This window comes from Acinonyx jubatus, chromosome D1 (genome assembly GCF_027475565.1).
Source record: "Acinonyx jubatus isolate Ajub_Pintada_27869175 chromosome D1, VMU_Ajub_asm_v1.0, whole genome shotgun sequence".
Lineage (NCBI taxonomy): Eukaryota > Metazoa > Chordata > Mammalia > Carnivora > Felidae > Acinonyx > Acinonyx jubatus.
Window position 1 is genome coordinate 29,087,976 of NC_069390.1, and position 27,171 is coordinate 29,115,146.

Sequence of the window (27,171 nt, forward strand, 5' to 3'; positions counted from 1 at the left end):
GAATGTAAACTACAGTCGTTTAAAACATTCAAATTGGATTACACTGATCTATTAGTAAAAGATAAAACTATCAAACTTTTAGAAGAAAACAGGAAAAAGACCCTACGGAGGGCAAAGATTTGTAAACTGGGAGGAGTAGGAGAGAGAAATTGCTAACCATTAAAAAAAATGATAAGATAAACTTTATCTAGATTAAAAACTTTAACTCTTCAAAAGATACTGTTATTAGAAAAGGCAAGCCATAGACTGGAAGAAATTATTGCAAAGATATACCGAAAATATTTCAGGAATTTCATAATTCAATAATAAGTAGATAAATAACCCAATTAAAAAATGGACAAAAGACTTAGACAAAATAAGACAGGCAAAATAGCCAATAAGCATATGATAAGATGATCAACATCATTAGTTGTCAGGGAAATGCAAATTATCGCAATGTCATACAGTTCAAGTGTACTATTATGGCTAAAATGTGAAAGACTGAAATTAAAAAGGTTTAGAGGGATGTGATTCCTAGAAAGATGAAAATACGTATCTGTACAAAGACTCATACATTAATGTCCATAGCAGCTTTATTCATAAAGGCTTCAATCTGGAAATAACTCAAATGTCCATAAATAGGTGGAAGAATAAAGAAATTGTGGTATATTTTTATGCTCTAAAACTAATTAGCAATAAAAGTAAACTGGTGACATGTACAACACTGTAGATGGTGCTGATATTAACCAATATGATTGTTTATATTGTATAATGAAATGTGCAAATATTTGGAAGATTGGCATAACTCCATGAACCAATCAATGCCTTCCAAATGACCAAGGAATGATATGTCAATATCTTGAATGAGTAAAAGACCCATTCAAAGTGCAAGATAAAGCAATGAATGCCTTTTAGTGTAGCATAATATGAAAAAGTTCATTCACAGTTTTTGATTTCACATTGTAATATTTGTAATGTTTGTAAAACTATTACTTTTTGAGTTTCAGTGTATATTGAAGAATCTCTACAATTATCAAAAAAAAAAAAAAAGGGCTACTAAAACACTTCTCCCTTTTCCAACAATGTATCTGTGTGAAGTCAGATTTTCTTTTCATACTTGAACCAAAACAATATATCACAATGGATTGAATAATGAAGCCAATATTAGAACCTGCTGTTTCCTACTAAGGAAAAATGTAAAACAATGTTACTCTTCTAACTAAATTTTTTTTAAATCATTTTTTTTACAATCATGTGATCAGTTCATTATTAACAGAATTCGTAAATAAATATTTGAAAATTTCTTAGTTTCAATTTGTAATATGGTAAATATCAATAGATACAACCCAAATAATGTTTTTTTGAGATCATCAATAGTTTTTAAGAGTGTAAAGAGGTTCTAAGATTAAAAAGTTTGAGAACCACTGAACTAAAGTTCTGATCTGGTATACTTATAACTCTGCTACCAGATTTACCAACTATTTTGTAACCTACATTTAAAAAAATTTTTTTTAATGTTTATTTATTTCTGAGACAGAGAGACACAGAGCATGAGAGGGGGAGGGGCAGAGAGGGAGACACAGAATCTGAAGCGGGTCCAGGCTCTGAGCTGTCAGCACAGAGCCTGACGCAGGGCTCGAACTCACAAAAGGTGAGATCATGACCTGAGCTGAAGTCGGTCACTCAACAGACTGAGCCACCCAGGCGCCCCATGTAACCTACATTTTTTTTAAATCAGCAGCTTTATTGAGATATAATCTACATACCATTCAATTCACCTACTTAAAGTATACAATTCAGAGGTTTTTTAGTATTCACAGATATGTGCAACCATTACTCAAGGCAATTTTATAACATTTTCATCACCTTAAAAAAAAACAAAAAACAAACCAATCTTTTTATTTATCACCCCAACACATACTCAAGGTCTCCCTATCTCCCAGCCCTCCAAAGCCTTAGGTAACCACTATCTACTTTCTGTCTCTACAGATTTCCCTGTTCAGGACTTTCATATTAATGAAATCATATATGTTCTATTGTGATGGCTTCTTTTACTTAGCATAATCTTTTTAAGGTCCATCTGTCTTATAGCAAGTATTAGAACTTTATTCCTTTATATAGCCAAATAGTATTTCATTGTATGGATATACCACATTTGCTTATCCAGTATCAGTTAATAGAGATTTAGGCTGTTTTCATCTTTTGGCTGTTATTAATAATAATGCTATAAACTTTCAGGCACAAGTTTCTATGTGGACACATGGTCTCATTTCTATTGGGTATATACTAATGGGTGGAATTGCTGGGTCACACTGTAACTCCAGGTTGAATCACTGAAAAGCGCCACACTGTTTCCAAAGCAACTGTACCCTTTTATATTCCCATCAGCAGGGTATAAGGATTCCATTGTCTTCACCTTGCCAACACTTAATGTTACCTGAGGTTTTGTTTTACCCATCCTAGGGAATGTTAAGTAGTATCTCATTGTAATTTTGATTTGCATTTTTGTGGATTAATGATGTTGAGCATCTTTCATGTGCTAATTGGCCATTTGTACATCTTCTCTGGAAAAATGTGTACTCAAATTACTGTCCCATTTTTATTGAGTTGTCTTATTATTGATTTGTAAGCATTCTTTATATATTGTAGATAAAAATTTCTAATCAGATATAACTTGCAAATATTTTCACCTACTCTGTGGGCTGCCTTTAACAATTTCTTGACGGTGTCCATTGAATATAAAAGTTTTTAATTTTGAGGTGCTTGGCTGGCTTAGTTGGTAGAGCATGCATTTCTTGATAGTTTTGGCTACTACATTCAGGTTTCCAATCCATTCTGCATTAATTTTTGTACATGCTGTGGAGTAATGGTTCACCCTCATTCTTTTGCATGTGGCTATCTAGTTGTCCTATTCCATTTGTTGAAAAAGCCTATCGTTTTCTCATTGAATGGTCTTGGCACACTTGTTGAAATCAGTTGACCATAGATATATGGGTTTATTTCTGGACTCTCAATTCTATTTCATTGATCTATATGCCTATTCTTATGATAGTACTACACTGTCTTTTACCATTGTTTTCTAGAAAGTTTTGCAATTGAGAAGTATGAGCCCTCCTAGCTTATTCTTTTTTTAAAGGATTATTTTGGCTATTCTAAGTCTTCTGAAATTCCATAGCCATTTTAGAATCAGCTTGCAGATTTCTCCAAAAGAGTCAGCTGGGATTCTGATAGGGACTGTGCTGGATCTGCAGATCAGTTTGGAGACAATGGTCATATTAATTTTGAACCTTCTGATCCATGAACCTGGAAAGTTTTTCCATTCATTTAGATCTTTTAAAATTTCTTTCAACAATGTTATGTAGTTTTCAGAGTATAAGTTGTACATTCTTCTTGTTAAAATTATTTCTAAGTATTTTATTCTTTTTGATGCTATTATGAATGCAATTGTTTTCTGCATTTCATCTTCAGATTGAAACACTAGTTTTTAATATTCACCTCCCCACTACAGAGTAAGGTGCCTGAAAGGAACCAGTGTCTCTCATTCATTTTAAAATTTCCACTATATATATAGTGGACTATAGCACTGTCAGTCACTCAAAAGCAGTGTAGAAGAAATGAATGAATGAATGAGATACAACACAGCTTCAATAATAAAATTTATAAGAAATGCGGATTTTCTCCACAGTTTGTTGACAGAGAAATATTTGGATTTAAGAAAGCTTGATGTGAGACGCACCAGTTGGGATAGTTTGTGACTGTTGATCTCAGGGTTGTGAGTTTGAGCCTCATGTTGGGGGTAGAGTTTACTTAAAAAAAGGAAATCTTGATGTGAAAAGTCAAACTTTTTTTCTGATTAAGATCTAATTTTTCTTTTGCTCAAAGTTTGCAATTATTAAAGAGGAATGCTAACTTGAACAGCAGGAAGTTGCTATGGTAACCCTTAGAAAGCTCAAAAGCACAAGTCACTGACAATGTATGGGGGTATGCTGTCAATCATACTCCTCTCTCTACTTGTGCAGGAAGGAATATGGTGCTTTACAAACTTAATAGCCCTTAAACAATGTCTCAGCTTTAACACTTATACAGTATGTTTAGATACAGCATCTTAAAATGGCATTCCTTTATCTCCTTGGTGAACTCAAAATTTCAATTATATCTTATATTTCTGTTAATTTAATTAATGTTTATTAATTTAATTTAAATGGCATTTCTTTATCTCCTTGGTGAACTTCAAATTTCAATTCTATCTTTTATTTCTGTTAATTTGATTTAATTTCTGTCAGTGTTTATTCCTGTTAGTTTAATCAAATGTAGAGTTTGCATAGATCCATGAAATCTCACCAAGGATAGTCTTTGTTTCTGTGATTTGCTTGAACAGGTCATTTCACTTGGGATACTACTTTACTCAGCCGAAGGCAGGAGCCTAGCTCAGATGAGCCCCATGTCCTTTCTAACTCCAAGATAAAAGATATGAGAACTACTAGCTTTGAGAGAATCAGTTCCAGAATAAAAACGTGCTACGTATTCTAGTATGAGGTGCTGGAACCCAGTTTTCTGGGTTCAAACCATGGTTTCTCAGGTATTAAACACTGATCTAGTTTCTTAACTTCTCTGTATCTCAGTTTCCTTACATGTAAAATGTAGATTACAACAGTAGTTATGTAAGGATTTTATAAGAACTTTAAGATCTTGACTTTAAGTATTTTGTATTTGTTAGTGCTATCATTATTATTATTGAGACTTCCTAGAGAAGTAAAGGAAAACAAAGCTCAACATTATTCTGCTACAAAAGTCATTCTATATCAAAGTGTTAATTTAGTGTATGTACATTAGAAAAGATGATTTCAGTGATTTAGCTTATTTTGACTTTCAGATTCATTCACTGCAGGTGATTTTTTTTTAGTTTTATTATTTCTATTATTGTGTTTGTTATAGAAATATATTTAATAATAAATACTGTGGAAAAATATACAATGTAATTGTACTTTCTCTATTACATATAAAATAACAACAATGATGAAAATTGTCCCAAACTTGCTTCTTGAATACTCTTTTTATAAAAAAAAAAAATTAAGTTTTATTTATTTAACGAATCTCTATATCCAGTGTGGGGCCTGAACTCATGACCGTTTGATCAAGAGTTGCATGCTCTTCTGACTGACCCAGCCAGGTGCCCCAGCCTCTTGAACACTCTTAAGAAAAGGACTTTTTGAGCGGATGAGGCAAATCTTGCAAAAATCCCTCTTTTTCTGTCTGGGGAGATGGACCTTTTTCCCTAAGAGTGTTGTTTCAGAAGGTTTACACATAGAAACAGCAAGGGAAGAAAAGGACATGTCCTATTTAGATCAGTGTTTGTCTTTACTTTTCCTTTTACATTTTTTTAGTGTTAATTTGTTTTGAGAGAGAGAGAGTGCACACAAGCAGGGGAGGGGCAGAGAGAAGGGGAGACAGAATCCCAAGCAGGCTCCCGGCTGTCAGCACAGAGCCCAACATGCGGCTCAAACTCACGAACTGCGAGATCACAACCCGAGCCGAAATCAAGAGTTGGAGGCTTAGCTGACTGAGTCACCCAGGTGCCCCTTTTCTTTTTTTACTCAAAATTTTGAATGTGGCAAAATATATATAACATAGAATTTACCATTTTAACCATTTTTAAATGTATAATTCCGTGTTATTAACTACATTCATGATGTTGTGCCACTACCACCAACAACCATTTTCAGAAACTTTGTACCTATTAAGTAACTTGCCATTCCCTCTCCCTCAGTCCAGGGCAGCCACCATACTACCTTCCGTTTCTATGATTTTTACTACTTTAAGTACTTCGTATAAATGGAATCATAGTATTTGTCTTTTTGTGACTGACTTATTTCACTTAGGATAATGTCCTCAGATTCATCAGTGTTGCAGCATATGTCAGAATGTCCTTCCTTTTCTTTTTTTATTAAAAATTTTTAACATTTTTATTCATTTTTTGACAGAGACAGAACACGAGCTGAGGGAGGGCAGAGAGAGAGAGAGACAGACAGACAGACAGACAGACAGAATCTGAAGCAGTCTCCAGGCTCTGAGCTGTCAGCACAGAGCCCGATGTGGGGCTTGAACCCATGCCTGAGCTGAAGTCAGCCACTTAACTGACTGAGCCAACGAGGCACCTCATAATTTCCTTCATTTTCAAGGCTGAGTAATATTCCATTGCAATATAGGCCATATCTTATCAAGTTCATCTGTTAATGAATACTCAGATTGGTTCCACATTTTAGCTATTGTAAATAATGCTGCTATGAATATGGGTGTGCAAATATTTCTTCAAGATCTATATCCATATCTTAGATCTTTATGATTAATCTAATGATTAATGAAAAGATATCAGTACAAAATCAACCACATAACACAATGTATTATGCATTTACAAGAAATTAAAGAAAAAAAATAATATTATTAAAGATAGACTCACCATATACTCACTGTATATTAAAGCCACAAATACACAACAATTTAACAATCTAAAGTAAAGGACATTTTGCTCTCTGGCATTCCTGAAATCTGTTCTACTTAAATGGCATATGAAAATAATTTATCAGACTCAGACTCCGAGTGTTTATATATTGCTCTTCATTACGTAGCACTAATTAGGGGAGAGGAGTTTTGGAAAGATTCTTACCTGGATGAGATGTGTTGGCATTGTGATCATACAGGCTGAAAGAGAGGTTCGCAGAAGACCACGGAGGACATACAGGAACTTCGTAAGGCTGCGACTGTTGCCATTTTCCGTACAGCAGAGGTCATCCCCCCACAAAGGTGAACCAAGATTCTGGATTCCTATTCTTAAAATGTTTTTCTGTTTTTTCTAAAGAAATGCGTGTGTCGGGTTGGGGGGGAGACAAAAACATTAAGTTTTATTAACAAATAGGATACCTCCTTTAGTTCTATTTGCCAGTTTTTGAAATTTATAACATAGCAGGGAGATAGTAGAGACGGTAAAAAGCTTTATGTGTAGTTGATATACGGCAATATAAAGGAAATTGTCTATATTGCAAGAGTATTAAAAAATAGCTGTTTTTTTCTCACTTTTGGAAAATTTGAAGAGTATCAAAAGCCTCAAGTTTCTAAATTTTAAGTGACCACTTTACGAATTATGTTTGCGACAGCTGAAATAATACATTAAAAAATCAGTTAGCAATAAAGAACATCTAAACTAGAATACTTAGAAACCATTCTTAGTATTATAAAATTCTACAAGTCTTTCAATAAACTATAACTTGCTCAGTATTTTTCATTTAGTGCTATTATGTCCAATGCCTGATATTTTGTTTGAAAGAAGTTTAAAAATGTGTGTTTTGCTTTTATACCTTATATTTGCTTTTACTTATTCTTCTTGAAGCTATTTTTACAAAATAATTCAGTTCAATACTTATCAAAATTGAACAAATGAACATTTGGAACTCAAGACTACTGATATCAAGGTCATAATGATGACTGATATTTCTTGGGAAAAGAGCATTTAAAAACCATTAAAGAAAACCTACACTGATTATCAATAAGCATTTGCCAGAGATGTATTTATAACAAATTCTACTGTTTGTGTTATCCTAACCAAACAAATGTTTTATAAATGCTTTCTTTATTTTGTATTTAAAAAAATTTTTTTTATTTTTTTAAATGTTTTGTTTTTTGAAAGAGAGAGACAGAGCACGAGTGGGGGAGGGGCAGAGAGAGAGGGAGACACAGAATCCAAAGCAGGCTCCAAGCTCTGAGCTGTCAGCACAGAGCCCAATGAGGGCTGAAACTCATAAGCCAAGCCATGAGATCATGACCTCAGCCCAAGTTGGAACCTCAACCAACTGAGCCACCCAGGCACCCCTATAAATGCTTTCTTTAGCAATCTGGCAAAATTTCTGGGCAGAGGAAGGAGACATTAGCAAAACCTGGTGCATGGAGATAATTGGAAACTTATCATTACAATTCTAATGGGGAAAATACATTTTCTCCCTTAAATAAAAAATTTGGAACATGTGTCATTTGAGTGTGTTTTTTGATGAAGTCAGATCCTACAACATATTGCTTGCTATTGTTATAACAAATGAATAAAATTTATTTAACTAATAAAATGTATTAATCAACTACTATCTCTCTGATATTACACATGAAAGTTGAGTTTGTGTATTTTTGAGAATTTATTAACAAAGGAAAGTAGGGAAATGAATAAAACACTGAAAAGTTAGAAGAGGAAAAACAGAAGGGGACAGTAATCAGTAAGATGGGTAAGATAGATTCACAGTCTGGACTGTGCAACTAAGAAGATGTGATTCTGAGCAAGACACAACACTACTTAGGCATTAGTTCTCTCATCTCTACAATAAAAAATTGTTCTACGAGATCACACAATCCTTTAAAATATATAAAGGGACATGATATATAAAGGGCCTGGATAAAGCTATTAAAATGTGATTACAGAAAAAGGAATTTAGTTTAAGCACACTTGAAAAATTCTTCCTGACTCCAAAGACCTGAAACGTGATGATACTATCAAGGCAGCTAGTCCAGTTTTCTTTTCTGGTTGTATTAAGGTTATGATAGGCAACCCTTAAGACATATATTAACATCATTGGCAGTCCATAAAAATTGTTTTCTTTTTTTATTTCTGCATTACTTGAATGAAATGAAGTAATAATATGTACCAGGGCATGTATGTATTAGAAATCTAAATGCATTTTGATGAATTTGTGTAAGATATCTCTGAAATTATAGGTTATCCCTTTTACTGTATTACTTAGAAACTCAGAATTTAAGTAAAATGGCAAGATTAAGCTTCATTTTGTCATCCCAAACTTGTTTTCTCTTGAACTGTAGCTTAAATTAGATTTGCAATAGAAAGAGCAATCTAGAAAAATGGAGAGACAAGCCTGCCCCCAAAATCTAGGTATTAAAACAAAATCTGAAGGTAGAAGGAGAGCAGCATTATACGGTTTTCCCTACCAATATTTCAGAAACTAAAGGTCAGCTGTATTTTAACCCAGTCACCATTACCAACTATTGTATCAAAAAGCATCTGCTAAAAGTTTATAACAAAAATGATGATAGGTGCAGAAGCAGGAGAACTGTAGAAGTTTAGTGACTATGACAGATATGATGATACACATACACACACACACATATGTGTGTGTGTGTGTGTGTGTGTATAAAGAATGACAATATTAAGCCAAAGAATGAAAAAGATATTTAAGTGAGGTAGGTACTCACCACATCAGAACATATTTGAGCATGATACTTCAACATAGGGAATACATTTATATATTTAAACAAATTTTTTTAATGTTTATTTATTTTTGATAGAGAGATAGAGACAGAGTGTCAGGGAGGGGCAGAGAGAGAGGGAGACACAGAATCCAAAGCAGGCTCCAGGCTCTAAGCTGTCAGCACAAAACCTGACGCAGGGCTCGAACTCCTGAACCACAAGATCATGACCTGAGCTGAAGTTGGGCATTCAACCAACTGAGCCACTAGGTGACTTGGGAATACATTTATATTTTTAAAAATATAATAGTAAGTGCAAAAGCAAAGGCTGATTTACAAATTTCCTGTGTAATTTCAGGCATATAATTCCTTTGCTATGCCATATAATAATGGGGCACACTGTGAGGCATAATCAATAAAATTTTAATATAATTTATTGAGGTCTAATCAAACTAAAAAATAAACTTTTGTTGAAAGCTGAATAATAAATATTAAATTCATTCCAATGAGAACATCTAAAATATTTAATCTGGATATCTAAGTGAAATCAATTTTCAAACTTCATTTTTATTGTATATTTCTTAGATATTTAAAAATCATAACTTAAATGAAATTATGACAGCAATTTGTAAACATCTCCACTCCAAATATCTTTGCAGATGAGCTACTTTACTTACTACAAAGTTATTATACAGTATTCTATAATACTCAATTCCTTATAGCCTATCTCAAATTAAGTTAGTTTATTTGAAAATGTAAGTTTATTTGAAAATGTAGTGATACAGAAAGTAAGATGAAAATTTCCTTTTAAAAAGAATTTATTTCAGTATCAGAACATTATTTTGACTCAGGAATAAGATTTTTTGAAGCTGTGCTCGATAGATGAATTTTTGTGGCTTCTTGAACTCATCTAAAGTTTCTGAGACAGAAATATAGTTGAGGTAATTTAGCAAATGATATACTCTAAAATGTAACAATATGGAAATTTAGTAGATATATTTCAATTCCAATAAAATTGGAAATATATTTTATAACTTATCGGTATGTTGTAAACTTTTTCAGCGTTCTTGGTATTCAGCATATAAATGCTTACCTCAACCCTTTTAACCTTTATAAAAGTCAATAGTTGTAGAACTTCTGGTTCAGAGACAAACCAGTTCAGTTTATCAGCTTTCATCAAATAAAATACTATTTATTGAAAATGGTGGTATTTTTAATACTCAAATAAACAACTAAGAAAACAAACATTTCATTCCATTCCAATAATAGCTTACTTATCAAGGGTCCTTTGGATGGATGGGTGTGTGTACATATATATAAATATGTGTACATATGTATATATACATATACAAGGAAGTATGTGTGTATCTTTGTTATTGCCTTTGATTTTTTGTATTTTATAAAATTTCTTGCTCTTAGAAGATGTGTCATCATCCTGCAAGAACAGGAGCTCTGCACACTGTATCATAGGAACTGTTATGACATGTCTGTTTCCATAGTAACCACAGCACATAGGGAGGGAGAGGTGTCTGTCAGGGACCAATTTACCTCTCCAGACGGACAATGCCACCAAAGGGAGGACATAGTGCCCATAAATCTTAGCTAGGACCAAAAACGGAGCAACAATGAACAAAATAAAACTGTATTAAAAACCAAGGACCATCACAAAAACTGTAACACACGTGAAAAGCTATCTATAAATAAATGTATATACTTCACCACACGTATGGTATTTTCAACTTTGTATTAAACTGATGATCAAAACAAATTTAAAATTTATTAACATTGCTGTGGAAAAAACATTAAATATAGCAGTAAAGTTTATAAGAATACTTAAAAATTTATGGATTAAGAGCAAATGTAGTTGATAATGCCAAAAATAAGACTTTTGGATTCTTTACTTTCTTCAATAAAAATAATGGTGCTCTGGAAATAATTCTGCTGAAATAATATACATGAACTGAAAATCTTTAGCAGCTTTAGCAATTAAAATCACCGAGAAAGATTTCTAAATGGCATTATAACTGGAAATAAAATTTCTCTCATTTTGTTCAAGTTAAACTAACCAGAACATCTTTAATAGTGGGAATTTGGAATCTTTAATAGTGGGAATTTAAAAACTTGCGTTCTTAAAAACAGAGCTACAGAGAAATAATTAAGTTATAAAATATTTTAATATAGCAAATAAAAAATGCAGTTTTTATTCAGTGAAATAACCTAAAGCATGATATAACAAGAAATAAAATCTTAAAATAATTAATTCTTACTCACCAGGTTATTCAATTAAGGACTGAATGACAGAAATATAAAAAATTTTGATAAGAGGGGCATCTGGGTGACTCAGTTAGTTAAGCATCTGACTTTTGGTTTCAGCTCAGGTCATGATCTCGTGGCGCATGGGATTGAGTCCTGTGTTGGGCTCTGTACTGACAGCATAGAACATACTTGGGACTCTCTCTCTCCTTCTTCTCTGCCCCTCCCCTGCTCACTCTCCCCTCTCTCTCTCTCTTTCTCAAACTAAATTAACTTAAAAAAAAATTAGATACAAAAGTACACGTCTTGCAGATTTAGGAGTAATTTTCAAAATGCAGCAGTTTAGTTATTCCAGGTGCCACAAATATATATTTAAAAATAATTTATGTTGACAATGTATGTATATGTCTTTTGTGCATCCACTGAGAACTTAGCTAAAACTCTACACATCAAAAATCAAACAAAGGCTGCCTGTGCCTTGCTTATTTACATCTTCTGTGCTTGGAAACAGCTTGTTCACTGTTAATTATTCTAAAACCTTCTGGGTTACCCCTAGAGAGTTTAAAAACAACATTACATAGATGATTATAAAAAACTTTGAAGGTACTCAATACCTGGGGATTGGATCCATCAAATCCTTCCTCATATATGATGTTCTGGATAAACTGAAGCAGCTTTATGTAGCCATGAGTCAAAGAACTGTTGGTAAGAAGTGGTTCAAATACAGAAATGGACATATTACACATACAATTCAAAATCTAAGCTACAACATGGAGGAAGTAATTAAAATTTATGAGACTACTAAAATATAATATAAAATTAACCCAAATAGTATAAATAATTTAAAAATATAAAGTCAGTACATCCAGGGAATACGTTACAATGCCTTATATTAACTAGCTCAGTGTTCTTGACATCATGGGAAAATAAAAATCTGTGGAGACTGAGATGTCTTAATTATGTCAAGCTTAGTTACCTCCAAGAAAATTAATGATTTAATGAAGCAACCTAAAAGATGAAGCCACTATAGCTTTTCAGGAGTAATCATGGGTAATTAACACATAGTTAATGAACTGCTATGCCAAGTACACCTGAATCAATGTCCTGATCACCTGAGCTCATCTTCTAGAAAAGTTTTAATTTTCTTAGAACTGCTAAAATAATAGTAATTTAAAAATTTGATCTTTTAAGACATATGAACATGAATATAATTTCTACTTTGTAAAATGAAATCAATAAAATAAATGTATAAATTTAAGAAGACATTATCTTTCACATGAATGTTAGCATTAATGTTACTGTTTTAAAATATTTTAGAAAAATGGGGAGCCTGGTAGGCTTAGTTGGTACAGCATAAGACTCATGATCTTGGGGTTGTGTGTTCAAACCTCACGTTAGGCACAGAGCTTACTTAAAACTTTTTTTTACAAACGTTATAAAACACCTCAAAGAAAATATAGTTACAATGAAGAAAATCTGGTTTAACATTGTCTGAATTTAATATTCTTGATAACGGACAACCTGTGTGCTATGGCTGAACATTAAAAGTCATGATAATGAGGATCTGGAACATAGCTATTTCATAGACATTTCAGTAACTAATGCTGTAAAAGCTGTGGGTGACCTTAAAAATACAAAAGTATTTGCTCTACCATGATCCTAAGTAAAGCAATCACATATGCAGAATAAATGACCTAAAGAAAAAATGAAATATAATTTGAAGCACACATGCAACAATAAAGAACATAAGAAGTTAGGAAAAGTAGCAGATTACTTAGTGTGCAAAATCAATGGTAGGTTGTTCAATAAAAATATATGCACATCTCTGCAAATATTTTATTGAACAGCAACATCTAGCCCCAAAGCAACTAACAAAAAAGAAAGAAAGAAAGAAAGAAAGAAAGAAAGAAAGAAAGAAAGAAAGAAAGAAAGAAAGAAAAGAAAAGAAAAGAAAGAAAGAAAACCAAGAGAAAAGAATGCTGTTATATGCAGGTCGCCTGGGTGGCTCAGTTGGTAAAGTGTCTGACTTTGGCTCAGGGCATGATCTTGCAGTTCATGAGTGTGAGCCACATCGGTCTCTGTGCTGACGGCTCAGAGGCTGGAGCTTGTTTCAGATTCTGTTTCCCTCTTTCTCTGCCCTCCCCCCTCACACTGTCTCTATCTCTCAAATATAAATAAACATTAAAAAAGATTATTAAAAAAAAGAATGCTGTTACATGCAAAACAAATATGGCTCCAGTTGAAGGCTTTGGCAGTATGGTTATTTCTCATATATCTCCATTTTGGATGAAGATACATTGGATCACATGGTCACATTTTTCCAGTTTCATGAGTCTATAAATGTGTCTATGAAAAATGAAATTCCATAAAGACAGTGATGCAACTATTTCATAAATATATGGATATTTATATATATATAAATACATAAATATATATGAATAAATAAGTAACATATTTGTCCTGGGTAGCTCAACTTTCAGAATACAGTGCTGCTGTTTGAATTCCTGCATATTCAATTCCTATCTGGGTCAATTAGATTTGCACAAGGGGTAAACTCTGTTCCAAGGTCCCAGATTATGAAATGAATTTCAGCCAACCATTTGATGAATGTCAGTATGGGTTAAAGGAGGGTGGATCAAGAATATAGCCAGTTCATTCTAATCCACCAATAATGAATCTACCCAAGACCATTATTATTGCATATATTACAAAAAGTTTCTTAAACATTATTCCTTCTGCCCCAAATTGTTCAATAATAAAATTTGTCTTAAGTGCATGGTAGTAAATTTACTATGTGAGGTACTTTATAAAACACCACATACATAAATTACTTCTTAGTTTTTTGTTGCCACTGTTCAACCAATACAATCAATTATTTATTTCATATTCTCCCATTCTGATAGTAACCACAGTAAAGCTAAGATTCTCTTCAAAAGTGGTGGAGAGATTTGATATCAGAACAAAAACAAAGACATAAAGCCAATACATCTTAATCTCTTTCCTTATTTATCACTAACATAAAACAATCCAATCACCAACAATGCTCAGAACTTTACAAGCAATAAATTTCCCCAAACTAATTAGATTTCTAGGACAATAAACACTCTGATAACAAAATTAAATGGGAAAAAGACAATACATTTAGGTATATAAATTGATAATATTCATTTATGATGCATGGGTTATAGCATTTAAAATTGAACTGGTTTATATGGTATTGATATTAAACTACTACTAAGTATTATTAATTTCCATGAGATACATTTCCTTGTCAGCAATACTTATAATAATCAGTAAAAGATAAAAATATGTTCTATTGTCATCTAAAAATTTTTTAAGTTAAACCCCTTTAATTTTGAGGCTATTGTCTTTTTTTGTTGCTTTTTAGCAGTAGAGTAACTTATAAACCAGGAGTTGGCAGAAGGAAATCTAGTTACAAATATGTCCCTGTCCTCCTTATTAATGTTTCCAGGCATTTAACAAAGGTTAGCTTATCAAAGTATTTAAAACATGTCCCAAAGACAGCACATTTCAAATCATGTGTATTATTTTAGCCAATTTTCTTAATTTTCAACAACTTATATGGTAAAATGATCTAACTTGATACCACAATTTCTCTTTAAAACTATAACATATAAAGAACGTAAAAACAATTATTAGAACTTTAATTTTTATCTTTAAAATACCAAGCATTTAAAATTGTTTTCAGTTAAAAAAATAAAATTATTCCATATACCTGCTTTAATTACCATGTTTTTTATAGTTTATTTCTTCATATTAATATTAAACATGTATAAAAGGGGTCTAATGACACAAAATTTAAATCTATATTCTGATGACCAAGTTCTACATCTTTTTTAAATTGATAGGAAAAAATGAGACTTTTGTACCTATCACTTCTCCCCCTGCCCCAATTTTCAGCAAGAGGTCTGACAGACATTTGTACCAGAGAACTTCAATTTCTATCAACAAATGGTAATGGTTTTTCCATGAAAAGTAATTTTGTCAATCTCATTAAGAAAGATAAAAACAATCTGCTGTAATATAGCTAGCGGTAGGTATAGATGTAGTATATCTAGAAAAGAAATCAAGCAGATAATAAAGAGCAGTTAAGTACCTTATAGTTTCTCAAAGAATGAACAAAGCAATACTTACAAAAGTCTCAATGTAATCAAAGAATAAATGTAACAACAACAAAAAAGCTTGAATAACAAAAGACAAGATTTTATTTGTGAAAAGATAGATTATAACAATAAAATTATGTATATATGGAATAAATATCAAGATCTGAGTTCTAGGTCTATATCAGCAATTATAGCTAAATGGGTGATAATGAGGCAAAGTATTTAATTTTTCTGTTCTGGGCCTCAAAATTTTCTCATATGACAGAGTTGCACTAGATAATTTCTCTTGTCCTTCCTAACTTAAAATTAATGGCTCAAGAATGATTTTTCTTTTTCTTAAGACTGATTTTTCTCATTAAAATGCTTAATTGCTGGATTTTAAAAAAAAACAACTTTTGGTGCATTTAAATATTGATTTAGCCACTTGAAAGAAATACTTAGGAAGAAAAACTGTTATCACTCCCAATTAGGATTAATTTAAAGTGAAGATTTTTGATATTATTATGCAAATCATTCAGAAAATATGACTTGTATTACCAAAATTCTATTTATACATATATTTCAAATATTCATTTATGACAAACAGTAAGATATACTCACAGGGCAGTAGGTGCAATATCAAATGTCTCAACTAATTGTGCAAAATGGTTTGCTGAGCTAAAGTTATATTAGCATATAATTTGCATGTGACTATCTACACTGTGAAGTCTATTCACAACTAATTTTCAAGTTAAAAATTCCATTACTACTACCCTGAAGACTGTCACTGATTTTCCTTTTCTGATGCTTTTCAACCTAACAACACTGAGTTTGATTCTCTTCACCATGAATACTTAACTAAGAGTAGAACATATAGAGGCTAGAAATGCAAGGAGAGAAATGATTAGCACAGACCTCTGAGTCATAGCTGGGAAAATACTAAGAACATGAGGATGCAAGAATTGCATGCATAGGCCAAATAATCCACTGTCAGATAGAGATACTATCTCTAGTTGAGGGAGGTTATGGTGTTTCATGAAGAATAATTCAGTTCAACATTACTCTGATTTCCTTTACTTACTAATGTAAATAAGTCATTAGATTATGTCTCCTACTACCCATCATTGTTTTTGTCATCTATCCAACTCTGATTCATTAATTATCTTTCAAACATGCTGGCCTTTCAGTTTCTTGATCACTTTTCTCCCAATTATCTTATCTCCATCCTACCTATGGTGCTCACTCTTTTTTTTGTTTGTTTGTTTTTAAGTAGGCTTCATGCCTAGAGCAGAGTCCAACACGGGCGGGGCTTGAACTGTTATAACAGCTTTAGGGGAAGGATGTTGGTGTAAGCCTAATTGGAGTGGTTTTAAGTGAAAATGTAAGGGAAGGAATTGGAGATACCAAATCTTAGAAAACTCAAGGAGTTCTGGTGCAGAAAAATAGAATAGTAGCTGGCAGAGGAAGTGGGATGGGAGATGTTTTTATTTTCTTAAAAGGAAGAGATAAGAGTATGTTTATATATTATAGAATGCATCCAGTAGAAAGGAAAAGCTAATGGTACAGGAGAGAGATGGAAGAATTGCTAGAGTGACATCCTAGGGGATGAGGTCTGTGAGCAAGCAGGGGTTCTGTTTGAACTCATGACCCTGAAATCGACACTTGAGTTGAGATCAAGAGTCGGACACTCAAACGACTGAGCCACATGGGTGCCCCTATGGTGCTCACTCTTATGGTCATACCTTAGACCTTGCCATTATCAATAACTGCTATACCTATTTAATCTCAGTTCATGCTCTCTCCTCCCCACAACCACCACTTCCTATCTTCCCTAGAGTCCATATGTAATCTTTTGACCACACTGAAACCTCCATACCATTGCCTACCACCTCGTCACTCCCCTTGATACACTCTTTCAACTATTTAACCATCTTGATCCATGATCAAACCTTGTTCCTACTTCCTTGCTCTTTTCTTGCTTTGTCTCACTTGCTCAGCAAAACTGTTAGGCTAAATTTAACTCTTTGCCCACTCCACATTTGCCTCATTACAGCTAAAAGTGGTGGGAGAAATGGCCCCATCTAAGTGGACTGGTCTCACTGTAAATTCATGACCTCAAACTTCAATAGGCCTTTAGTATAGGTGTTTAAATAGTTCACTTATTGTGGTGCCTGGCTGGCTCAGTCGGTACTGTATCTCTTAATCTCAGGGTTGTGAGTTCAAGCTCCACATTGGGTATAGAGTTTGCTTAAAAAAAAAAGTTTAATGAGTAGTTCACCTATTGTAACGTGGGGAAAGACAGTATTGTGTTGGTACAGATACTGATGGGTGGCAAATGTAGTAATAGATGTCTCTGCTGGTTTTATCTGTTTTATCAGTGAAAGGTCATAAGCTAAGAATAAAGACTGGTAAGTATATTACAGGTTTGTATAAAAAAAGAGAAAGTATAAAACAGTCATTGTGGAGGGTGAGACTGTGTTAGCCATTTATATTTACCTTTGGAGAAATGTCTGTTCAAGTCCTTTGCCCAGATTCTAATCAGGCTATTTGTTGTTGAGTTGTAGTTCTTTATATATTCTGCATATTAATTCCTTATCAGATAAAAGATTTTCTCCCATTACTTAGGCTGCCCTTTTTCTGAGGTGATTGTGTCTTTGGATGCACAGAAGTGTTTAAGTTTGAAGTAGTCCCATTTGTCTATTTTTGCTTTTTTTTTTTGCCTGTGCTTTTGGTGTTATATCCAAGAAATAACTGTCAAATACAATGTCATGAAGATTTCTGCCTTTGTTTTCTTTTAAAACTTGTATAGTGTGTGGTCTTATGGATAGGACTTTAGTCCATTTTGAGTTAATTTTTATATAGAGTATAAGATAAGGGTTCATCTTCATTCTTTTGCATGTGGGTATCCAGTTTTCCCAATACCATTTCTTGAAGACTGCTCTTTCCCCTTAGATGGTCTTAGCACTCTGGTTGATGATTGTTTGACCATGTATGCCAGGGTTTACTTTTGGGTCCTTTATTATATTCTATTGGCCTAAATATCTGCCTTTATGACAGTACCAAACCACACTGCTTTGATTACTGTAGCTTTGTAAAACTTTTTGAAGTCAGGAAGTATAAGACCTCCAACCTTGTTCTTTTGCAAGATTGCTTTAGCTATTTGGAGTCCCTTGAGATTGAGTCCCTGTATGACTTTAAATAAACTAATTAAGCCTGATGTGTCTATTTCCTCATATTCAAAATGGTGATATTATAAACTTCATGACATTTTGTAAGGATTAAATGAAATAACAAAAGTAATATGTTAATACCTGAGAGAAAATCAGTTCTCAGTAATTGTTAGCTATTATCAATCCCCATGTTGTCAATATACCATAGTAATGCTCCACTTACAGGATGGATGAAAGTCAGGTGGGATGGTGAGATGGAACAAGGTATGCACTTAAGGAAGTAAGAAGGAATGGGTCCACTACAACAGTACCACCTACAACTGCCAAGTGAGTAGCAAGAAGCATTCTGTTATCAAGTCTTTTAATAAGCTTTCAGGAGTGAGTTAAGTAGTGTAGGAGGCAAAAGAAATATGGCTACTATCCATTCACAGACTTTTTTCTAAGGAGGAATTGATTTTCGAATGTGGTTTTCTCAAAAGAAAGAATATGATAGGGAAAAGAAAGCTGACTGTCCAGATTAAAAATATTTGCTTAAGTAGTTACATTACCAAAGGAGAAACAGCTTTATTGATTGGCCTATTAATAAAAATGTTGATTAGAATAAATTTCAAACATATAAGCAGAAATAATAACAAGGATGGAAGCCAAGATTCATTAAGTCCTTACTATGCTAGCCAGTGTTTGCTAAGTGGTAAATTTTTGTTATCTCATTTAACAATCCTAAGAAGTAGTTTCTATTATTATTATTCTGATGGAAGCCTAAGAAATGTGAGCCCAGAGAGGTAAAGTTAACTGGTACAATGTCATACAGCTAGTAAGTGGATGACTCAGGATTCAAATCCAGATTGTCTAACCAAATGGCCCCTATCTAAACTATGCTGTCTCACAAGGTTTATAAAAAGAAAAGAAAAAGAAAAAGAAAAAGAAAAAGAAAAAGAAAAAGAAAAAGAAAAAGACAAAGACAAAGAAAAAAAAAAAAAGGCAAAATCACCCATAATTTAAACACTCAGAGATCATGACTGTTAGGCTGTTGATGCAAATCTTTACAGAATACTTTCTACATACATATATCATATATTACATATATTATATTTTTTCTAACCCACTTTGTTTTTATTCTCACTTTGCATGCAAGGTACTTCATTAGGTGGATATAACATAGTTTATTCAACCCATCTATACTGACAATTCTTAGGTTATCTCCAGATTTTCAGTATTACACACAAATTATGGTAAGAATTCTTGTACACACATCTTTGTTAACTTGTAGCATTATTCTTTAAGAATGGGAAATGGGATGATGGCAACAATGATAATGTACACTCCAACTTTTGATATCCTTTCTTAGGATTGTTTTAACAATGTACACTCCTATAGTTAACATGAGTGTTAACCACATCATCTTTAACACAGGGTATTATCATTTTAAATATCTGATAGCTGAAAAATGGTTTTTGTTTACATTTCTTTGATCATTAGTAAGGCTTATTAGCTATTTTTGTTTCTTCTTTCAAGAACATCCCATTGTTATCTTTTCCCCATTTTGTATTAGGATATTCAACTTGTTAGCAGTTTAAAAATTCTCTAAATTTGCTAAAAATATTAACATATATGTACATATATGCGTTTGTTTTTTAAATTTTGAAACAATCTTAAACTTATAGAAAAATTGCAAACATAGAAAAAAAAATTTTCCTGGTCCACTAGAGGATAAGTTGCTGACATTGATGACCCGTCACTTCCTAATTATTTAGGTTATGATTCCTACAAACATTCTTCTACATAACAATAATATAACCACCTGACTTAAGATATTGGTATAATTTGGAAATTGTTACTACCATCTGACACTCAGAGCCCATTCAAGTTTTGCCACTTGTCCCAATATAATCCTTTATAGCAAAGGACTCAGTTGAAAATCACATGTTGCATTCACTTATCATGTCTCTTTTCAGTCTTCTTCAATCTGTAAGTGCCTTAGACTTTCTTGACTCTTACGGTCTTGACAGTTTTGAGGATTACAGGCCAGGTATTTGGTAGAATGCTCCCAATTTGGGTTTGTTTGGTATTTCCTTATGATTATTAGATTTAAATTATGTATGTTTGGTAGAAACACAGGAGCATTCCTGAATTCTCAATGCATATTATCAGATGATACATGATTTCAATTTGCCCCATAACTGCTGACATTAACTTGATTAAAGTTATGTCTGTCAGGCTTCTGTACCATATAATTATTCTTTCCCTTTTGTAGTCAATAAATATTTTGTGAGAAGGTACTCTGTGGTTATGTAAATATCTTTTTCCTCAATAACTTATTTATTCATTCATTTATTTGCATCAATATGTACTCATGGCTTCCTGCTTCATTAAATGGGTTATAATCCATTTACTATCATTATTTATTCTGATGCTCAAAATTTTACCTATTTGTCCCGTGGGAACTCCTTTCAGCTGGCTTCTGTATCCTTTTGACATGCCCTGCCCTGACCTCATCATTCTTTAAGCACTTCTAAACATAAAAAAGACATTACAGGTGTCTCCTTATCTTTCCTTTGAATTGAAAACATTTTTTTCTTTTTTTAAAGTAGGCTCCACACCCAATGTGGGGCTTGAACTCATGACCATGAGATCAAGAGTCAGATGCTCTACCGACTGAGGCACCCCTCTTTGTCTTTCCTGTGAATCAAACATTTCTCCAAACAGTCTTGAGTCCTTCATATGGAGAATAGTATTTAGATCTGATCACTAGATATAGTTTTTGCCATTTTCCCACTCCAGGAATTTAAGGCATTCTATTTTCTTCCTATACTTCTATAATTTCAATTACTATATTTAAATCTTTAATCTTTGGAAATATAGTTTGATGTGAAATATGAAAAATGGATTTCACTATATTATTCCCAAGTGATTAGGCTTTCCCCACTTATTTGAAATACCTCCCCATTACAAAAATGATGTTTGTTCATCATAAAAATTCAAAGACATAAAACATACAAAGAATAGGAAAAATACCAAAACCCACTATCCAGAAGTGAACACTGTTAACATTATGATGAACATCCTCTCTGACATCTCTCTGTACCAGCCCTTCCTTCTCTTACTGAGAGAAACTAATGTGGGATATTGAGAAGTATGCTGATAAAAGTGTTTTTCATTGTGAAGAATATTTTACCGATACACAAATATAAGCAGGGTTATAAGAACTATGTACATATTTGTTTAATTTTGACATTTCTCTCACAGCCTTTCACATACTACATATATTATGAGTTTCTAAAATGGTCTTAGAAGGAAATTTACTTTGAGCCTTTCATGAGCTTCTCTGACCACATATCATTAAAATTTTGGAACCTAAATTGACATCTCCTGAATTAGTATTAGAAAAGAATTTGGGATTGGCTATATAAAATTTTATATACCATATATCCCATTACTAAAATCTGCTTTTTCACTTTATTATATCTTGGATGCTAAGCCCACCTCAACTCTCTTATGCAGAAAACACTGCTGCAGAAATCACCTGCTAGAACCACTACTACAGTCTTTGCAACTAGCATCAGCTGTAGACCTTAATAAAAGCCACGGCCCCACCACCCTCCGAAGAGTATTTCTCTTGAAAGGCAACAGGCACTTGAGCCCAAATAAAGCTGTAGTTTATATACCTTTCCTCAACATTTGAAAGATTTGATTGGTATTCTCTTTGTTCTCCAGTGTTACTTTCAAACGACTCCTCCTCCTTCACTTTCTGGTAAAACAAAACAAACAAACAAATATCCATGCTTTTTTACATCTAACCAATTCCAACCATTCCCCTTTTTAAGCTGCTGTCTTCATCAAGCTCCTGGACATTTTCCTCTATCAACTGAAGATACTACATGGTTTACAGTTCTAATTCAAACATCTTATTCTCAATCAACACTTCTGATCTTAGTAACTTGCTTTGTCCATTTACCCCCACTATTAAGATTAGTAAGTCCACTACCAGTCCATTGTCCCTTTTCTCCTCATATATCAACAGCAGTTGTCTTCAATTCATTTTCTTAGCCATAGAGTTTGTGATCGATCACATGTTTACTTTTTAATACTTAAACTCCTTCTGTTGCCTGCACCTGGCAAAACTTCAATCCTGCCTGCACCAGGAATCTTATCACAGTGCAAGAAAGTCACACAACCTGACAGACCTATAAATATTTGATACTTCTCTAGTTGGTGTATTCTTCCAGTCCATGAAACAACCATTTCAAACCTTCCCCATTTAACCCAAATTCCTAACAGGTAACTAACTGTTCCTCAGTGGATGACCCTGCCTATTATTCACTGAGTAAAGAGAAGACCTCGGTCCATACCTTCAACACTACTCAAGCTCCTGACTCCAACCCTACAAACCTATTTGTTTGTATCTACACTGTTCTCTTCTTATTCCTTTCCCTCCTTCCCTCCAGTGGAGGAAATGTTACTACATCTTAATGGCCCATCCCTGGCCTTGAGTGGCTTGGGAATTCTGCCAAATTGTTTAGTAATTTGCCTAATGCCATACAAATAGAAACCATTACTTCCTTTTCTAATCTCCATCGATTCTCTCTCTATTCAATTTTTCTCATTTACATTAAAATAGAACAAAACAACAAAAACTTGTTGCTTCCTAAATCTCCTCCAATTATTGCTTTTTCTCTGTCCCCCTTGAACAAATTTCTTATGAGAATATGACCTCACCTATCTCACAGAACACATCTTCCTTATAGCTCTATTACTCTATTTCACAACATGATCTTTCAATTCCTTTGAACACACTAAGTCTTTCCTTAACACACTGGCTATTCCTCCAGAATATTTCTTGACCTTTGTAGGATGGCCTTCTTATCTTCAGGTCTCAGCTCAAAAGCTTCCTTTTCAGAGAGACCATACCTGAACACAACTCAAAGCATATCCCTCTACCCCCTCATATAACTTGTGTAAAATGTTCTTTTTCCTTATAGTACTTATCACAACTCCTAATGACATATACATTTATTTACTTGGCTTTAAAAATTTTTTTGTGTGCTTTCTCACTAAACACTACACATGGTTAAGAATAACAGCTGCTTTGTTTACTGCAATAACCCTGGAGTTTAGCATTATGTAAGGCTCATAAAAGGTGCTCAGGTTCATAGAAGGTGTTCATGTCAGAGAATGTTCCAAAGAATATTGCTGGACATATGTTTTTTTAACATCAGTAAATGACACCATCCTAGTTCTATTGTCTGAAACCTGGAAAGCATTCTTGATATTCCCTTTACTCTTTCCCCAACCTCAATGAGATCAAAGAGATTAGAGCAGTAGCTAGCAATCATATTACATAAGTACAGGTAGGGCCCTGGGGCCTTATAATATCTCTGTTAGAATGTGGGTTTATTATTCTGAGTGAGATTGTAAGTCATTGGAAGGTTTGAGCCAGAGTAGTGATTAGAACTGACTTATGTTGTAAAACGGTGCTGTTTAACAAGATCAGCCACTAATCATATATAGCTACTTACATTTAAGTTAATTAAATTAAAATAAAATAACTCTTCTTTAAATATTTGGTAGAATTTGCCTGTGAAGCCACCTGGCCCTGGACTGTTGTTAGGATTTTTTTTCTTGATTGCTGATTCAATTTCTTTGTTACATATTGATCTTGCTCATCTTTTCAATTTCTTCCCGTTTTATTTTTGGTAGTTTATATGCTTCTAGGAATTTATCCATTTGTTCCAAGTTGTTCAATTTGTTGGCATACAGTTGTTCACAATATTATCTTATAATTGTTTGTATTTCTGTGGTGTTGGTTGTTATTTCTCCTATCTCATTTGTGACTTTATTTATTTGGGTCCTTTCTCTTTTCTTTTTGATAAGTCTGGCTAGAGGTTTATCACTTGTATTAATTTTTTCAAATAACAGGTGCCTGGTTTCATTGATCTGTTTTATTAAAAAAATTTTTTTTAGTTTCTATCATTTATTATTATAAATGATCTTTATTATTATAAAGATTATATTATTATATAAATATATAGATTATATAAAGATTATTAAATATATAATTAATATTTTATAATATTATTAAATTATATATTTGTATAAATTATATATTTATATATTATTAAATATATAAAAATTATATAAAGATTATTATTATTATAAATGATCTTTATTATTATAAAGATTATAAATGATCTTTATTATTACCTTCCTTCTGCTGGATTTAGGCTTCATTTGTTGTTTGTTTTCTAGCTCATTTAGGTGTAAGGTTAGATTATTTATCTAAGAAAATCTAAGATTTTTCTTGCTTCTTGAGGTAGGTCTATATTGCTGTATACATCCCTCTTAGGACCGCTTTTGCTGCATTCCAAAGGTTTTGGACCATTGTGTATTTTCATTTTCTTTTGTTTCCATGTATTTTTAAATTTCTATTTTGATATTCTGGTTGACCCATTTATTGTTTAGTAGCCTGTTGTTTAACCTCCAATATTTGTGGTCTTTCCAAATTTTTTCTTGTGGTTGACTTCTAGTTTCACAGATTTGTGATCACAAAAAGTGCATGGTATGATTTGTATCTTTTTATACTTGCTGAGGTCTGATTTCTGACCTAACATGTGGTCTATTCAGGGGAATGTCTCCCATGTGCAGTTGAAAAGAATGTGTATTCTGCTGTATTAGGATGGAATGTTCTGAATATATCTGCTAAGTCCATCTGGTTCAGTGTGTCATTCAAAGCCATTGTTTTCTTGTTTCTTTTCTGCTTAGATGATCTGTCCATTGATGCAAGTGGGGTGTTAAAGTCCCCTATTAGTATTGTGTTATTATCAATCAGTTCCTTTATGTTTGTTATTAATTGTTTCATATATTTGGGTCCTCCCATGTTGGGTGCACAAGTATTTACGATTGTTATGTCTTCTTGTTGGATTGTCCCTTTATGATTATATAATACTCTTCTTTGTCTCTTTTTACAGTCTTTACTTTAAAGTCTAGTTTATCTGATACAAATATTGTTACTACAGCTTTCTTTAGACACATTTGCATTATAAATGATTCTTCACACCCTCACTTTCAATCTGCAGGTGTTTTTAGGTCTAAAATGAGTGTCTTGTAGGCAACATATAGATCAATCTTGTTTTTTGTTTTTTGTTTTTGTTTTTGTTTTATCCATTATGACATTCTATGTTGTATGATTGGAATGAGTAGTGGTCCAGTAACATTCAAAGTAGTTATTGATAGATATGTATTTATTACCTTTTTATTACTTGTATTGTCATTGTTTCTGAAGATTTTCTCTGATATGTATTCTGCTCAAACTATTCCAAAGATGCAAAAAAGGGAAGAAAACTTACAAATTCATTCTATGAGGCCAGATTGCCCTAATACCAAAACCAGATAAAGACTCCACCAGAAAAGAGAACTACAGGCCAATATACATCATAAACATGGATGCAAAAATTCTCAATAAATCACTAGCAAACTGAATCCAACAATACATTTAAAAAATCATGCACCAAAATCATGTGGTATTTATTCCTGGATTGCAAGGGTGTTCAATATTTTCAAATAATCAACATGATACATCACGTTAATACAAGAAAGGGTAAGGATTATATGATCATTTCAATGGATGCAGAAAAAGCATTTGACAAAGTACAACATCTATTCATGACAAAAATTCTCAGCAGGGGCACCTGGGTGGCTCAGTTGGTTGAGCGTCTGACTTTGGCTCAGGTCACAATCTTGCAGCTTGTGAGTTCAAGCTCCACATTGGGCTCACTGCTGTTAGCGCAGAACCACTTTGGATCCTCTGTACCCCTCTCTCTGACCTTCCCCCACTTGCATTCTCTCAAAAATAAATAAAACATTAAAAAAAAAAGCCTCTCAGCAAAGTAGGTTTAGAGAGAACATACTTCAACATAATAAAGACCATGCATGAAAAACCCACAGTGAACATCATACCCAGTGGTAAATAACTGAGAGCTTTTCCCCTAAGGTAAGACAAAGATGTCCATTCTCATCACTTTTCTTCAACATCGTACTGGAAGTCCTAGCCATAGCAATCAGACAACAAAAAGAAATAAAAGGCATCCAAATCAATAAGGAAGAAGTAAAACTTTCCCTATTTGCAGATGATATGATACTATATAGAGAAAACCCTAAAGTCTCTATCAAAAACTACTAGAATTGATAACTGAATTCAGTAAAATCACAGGATACAAAATCAATATACAGAAATCTGTTGTATTTCTATATACTAATAACGAAGCAACAGAAAGATAAATTAAGAATACAATCCCATTGGCAATTGCACCAGAAAGAATAAAATATCTAGGCATAAAACTAACCAACAGGTGAAAGACTTGTATTCTGAAAGAATATTCTAAAAGAAACTGAAGGTGACACAAACAAAGAAAAAGATATTCCAGTGTCATAGG

At 33.0% G+C, this 27,171-nt stretch overlaps 1 protein-coding gene across 6 annotated transcripts in view; it reads right to left on the reverse strand.

Annotated features, from left to right (window-relative positions):
- ELP4 (elongator acetyltransferase complex subunit 4) overlaps positions 1–27,171 on the reverse strand; it is a 243,507-nt gene that overhangs the window by 144,123 nt on the left and 72,213 nt on the right. For 4 of the 6 annotated variants that reach the window (XR_008290413.1, XM_015066909.3, XM_053203335.1 and 1 more), the window contains exons 6-7: positions 12,081–12,168; positions 6,644–6,829 (exon numbers count right to left, since the gene is read on the reverse strand). Coding sequence is in view for 5 of the 6 variants with exons in the window: in XM_015066909.3 (XP_014922395.1) it covers positions 6,644–6,829; positions 12,081–12,168 (274 nt within the window). In the remaining variant the exon portion in view is untranslated. The remainder of the gene's footprint in view (positions 1–6,643; positions 6,830–12,080; positions 12,169–27,171) is intronic. The other 2 variants (XM_053203337.1, XM_015066910.3) reach the window with 1 other exon arrangement.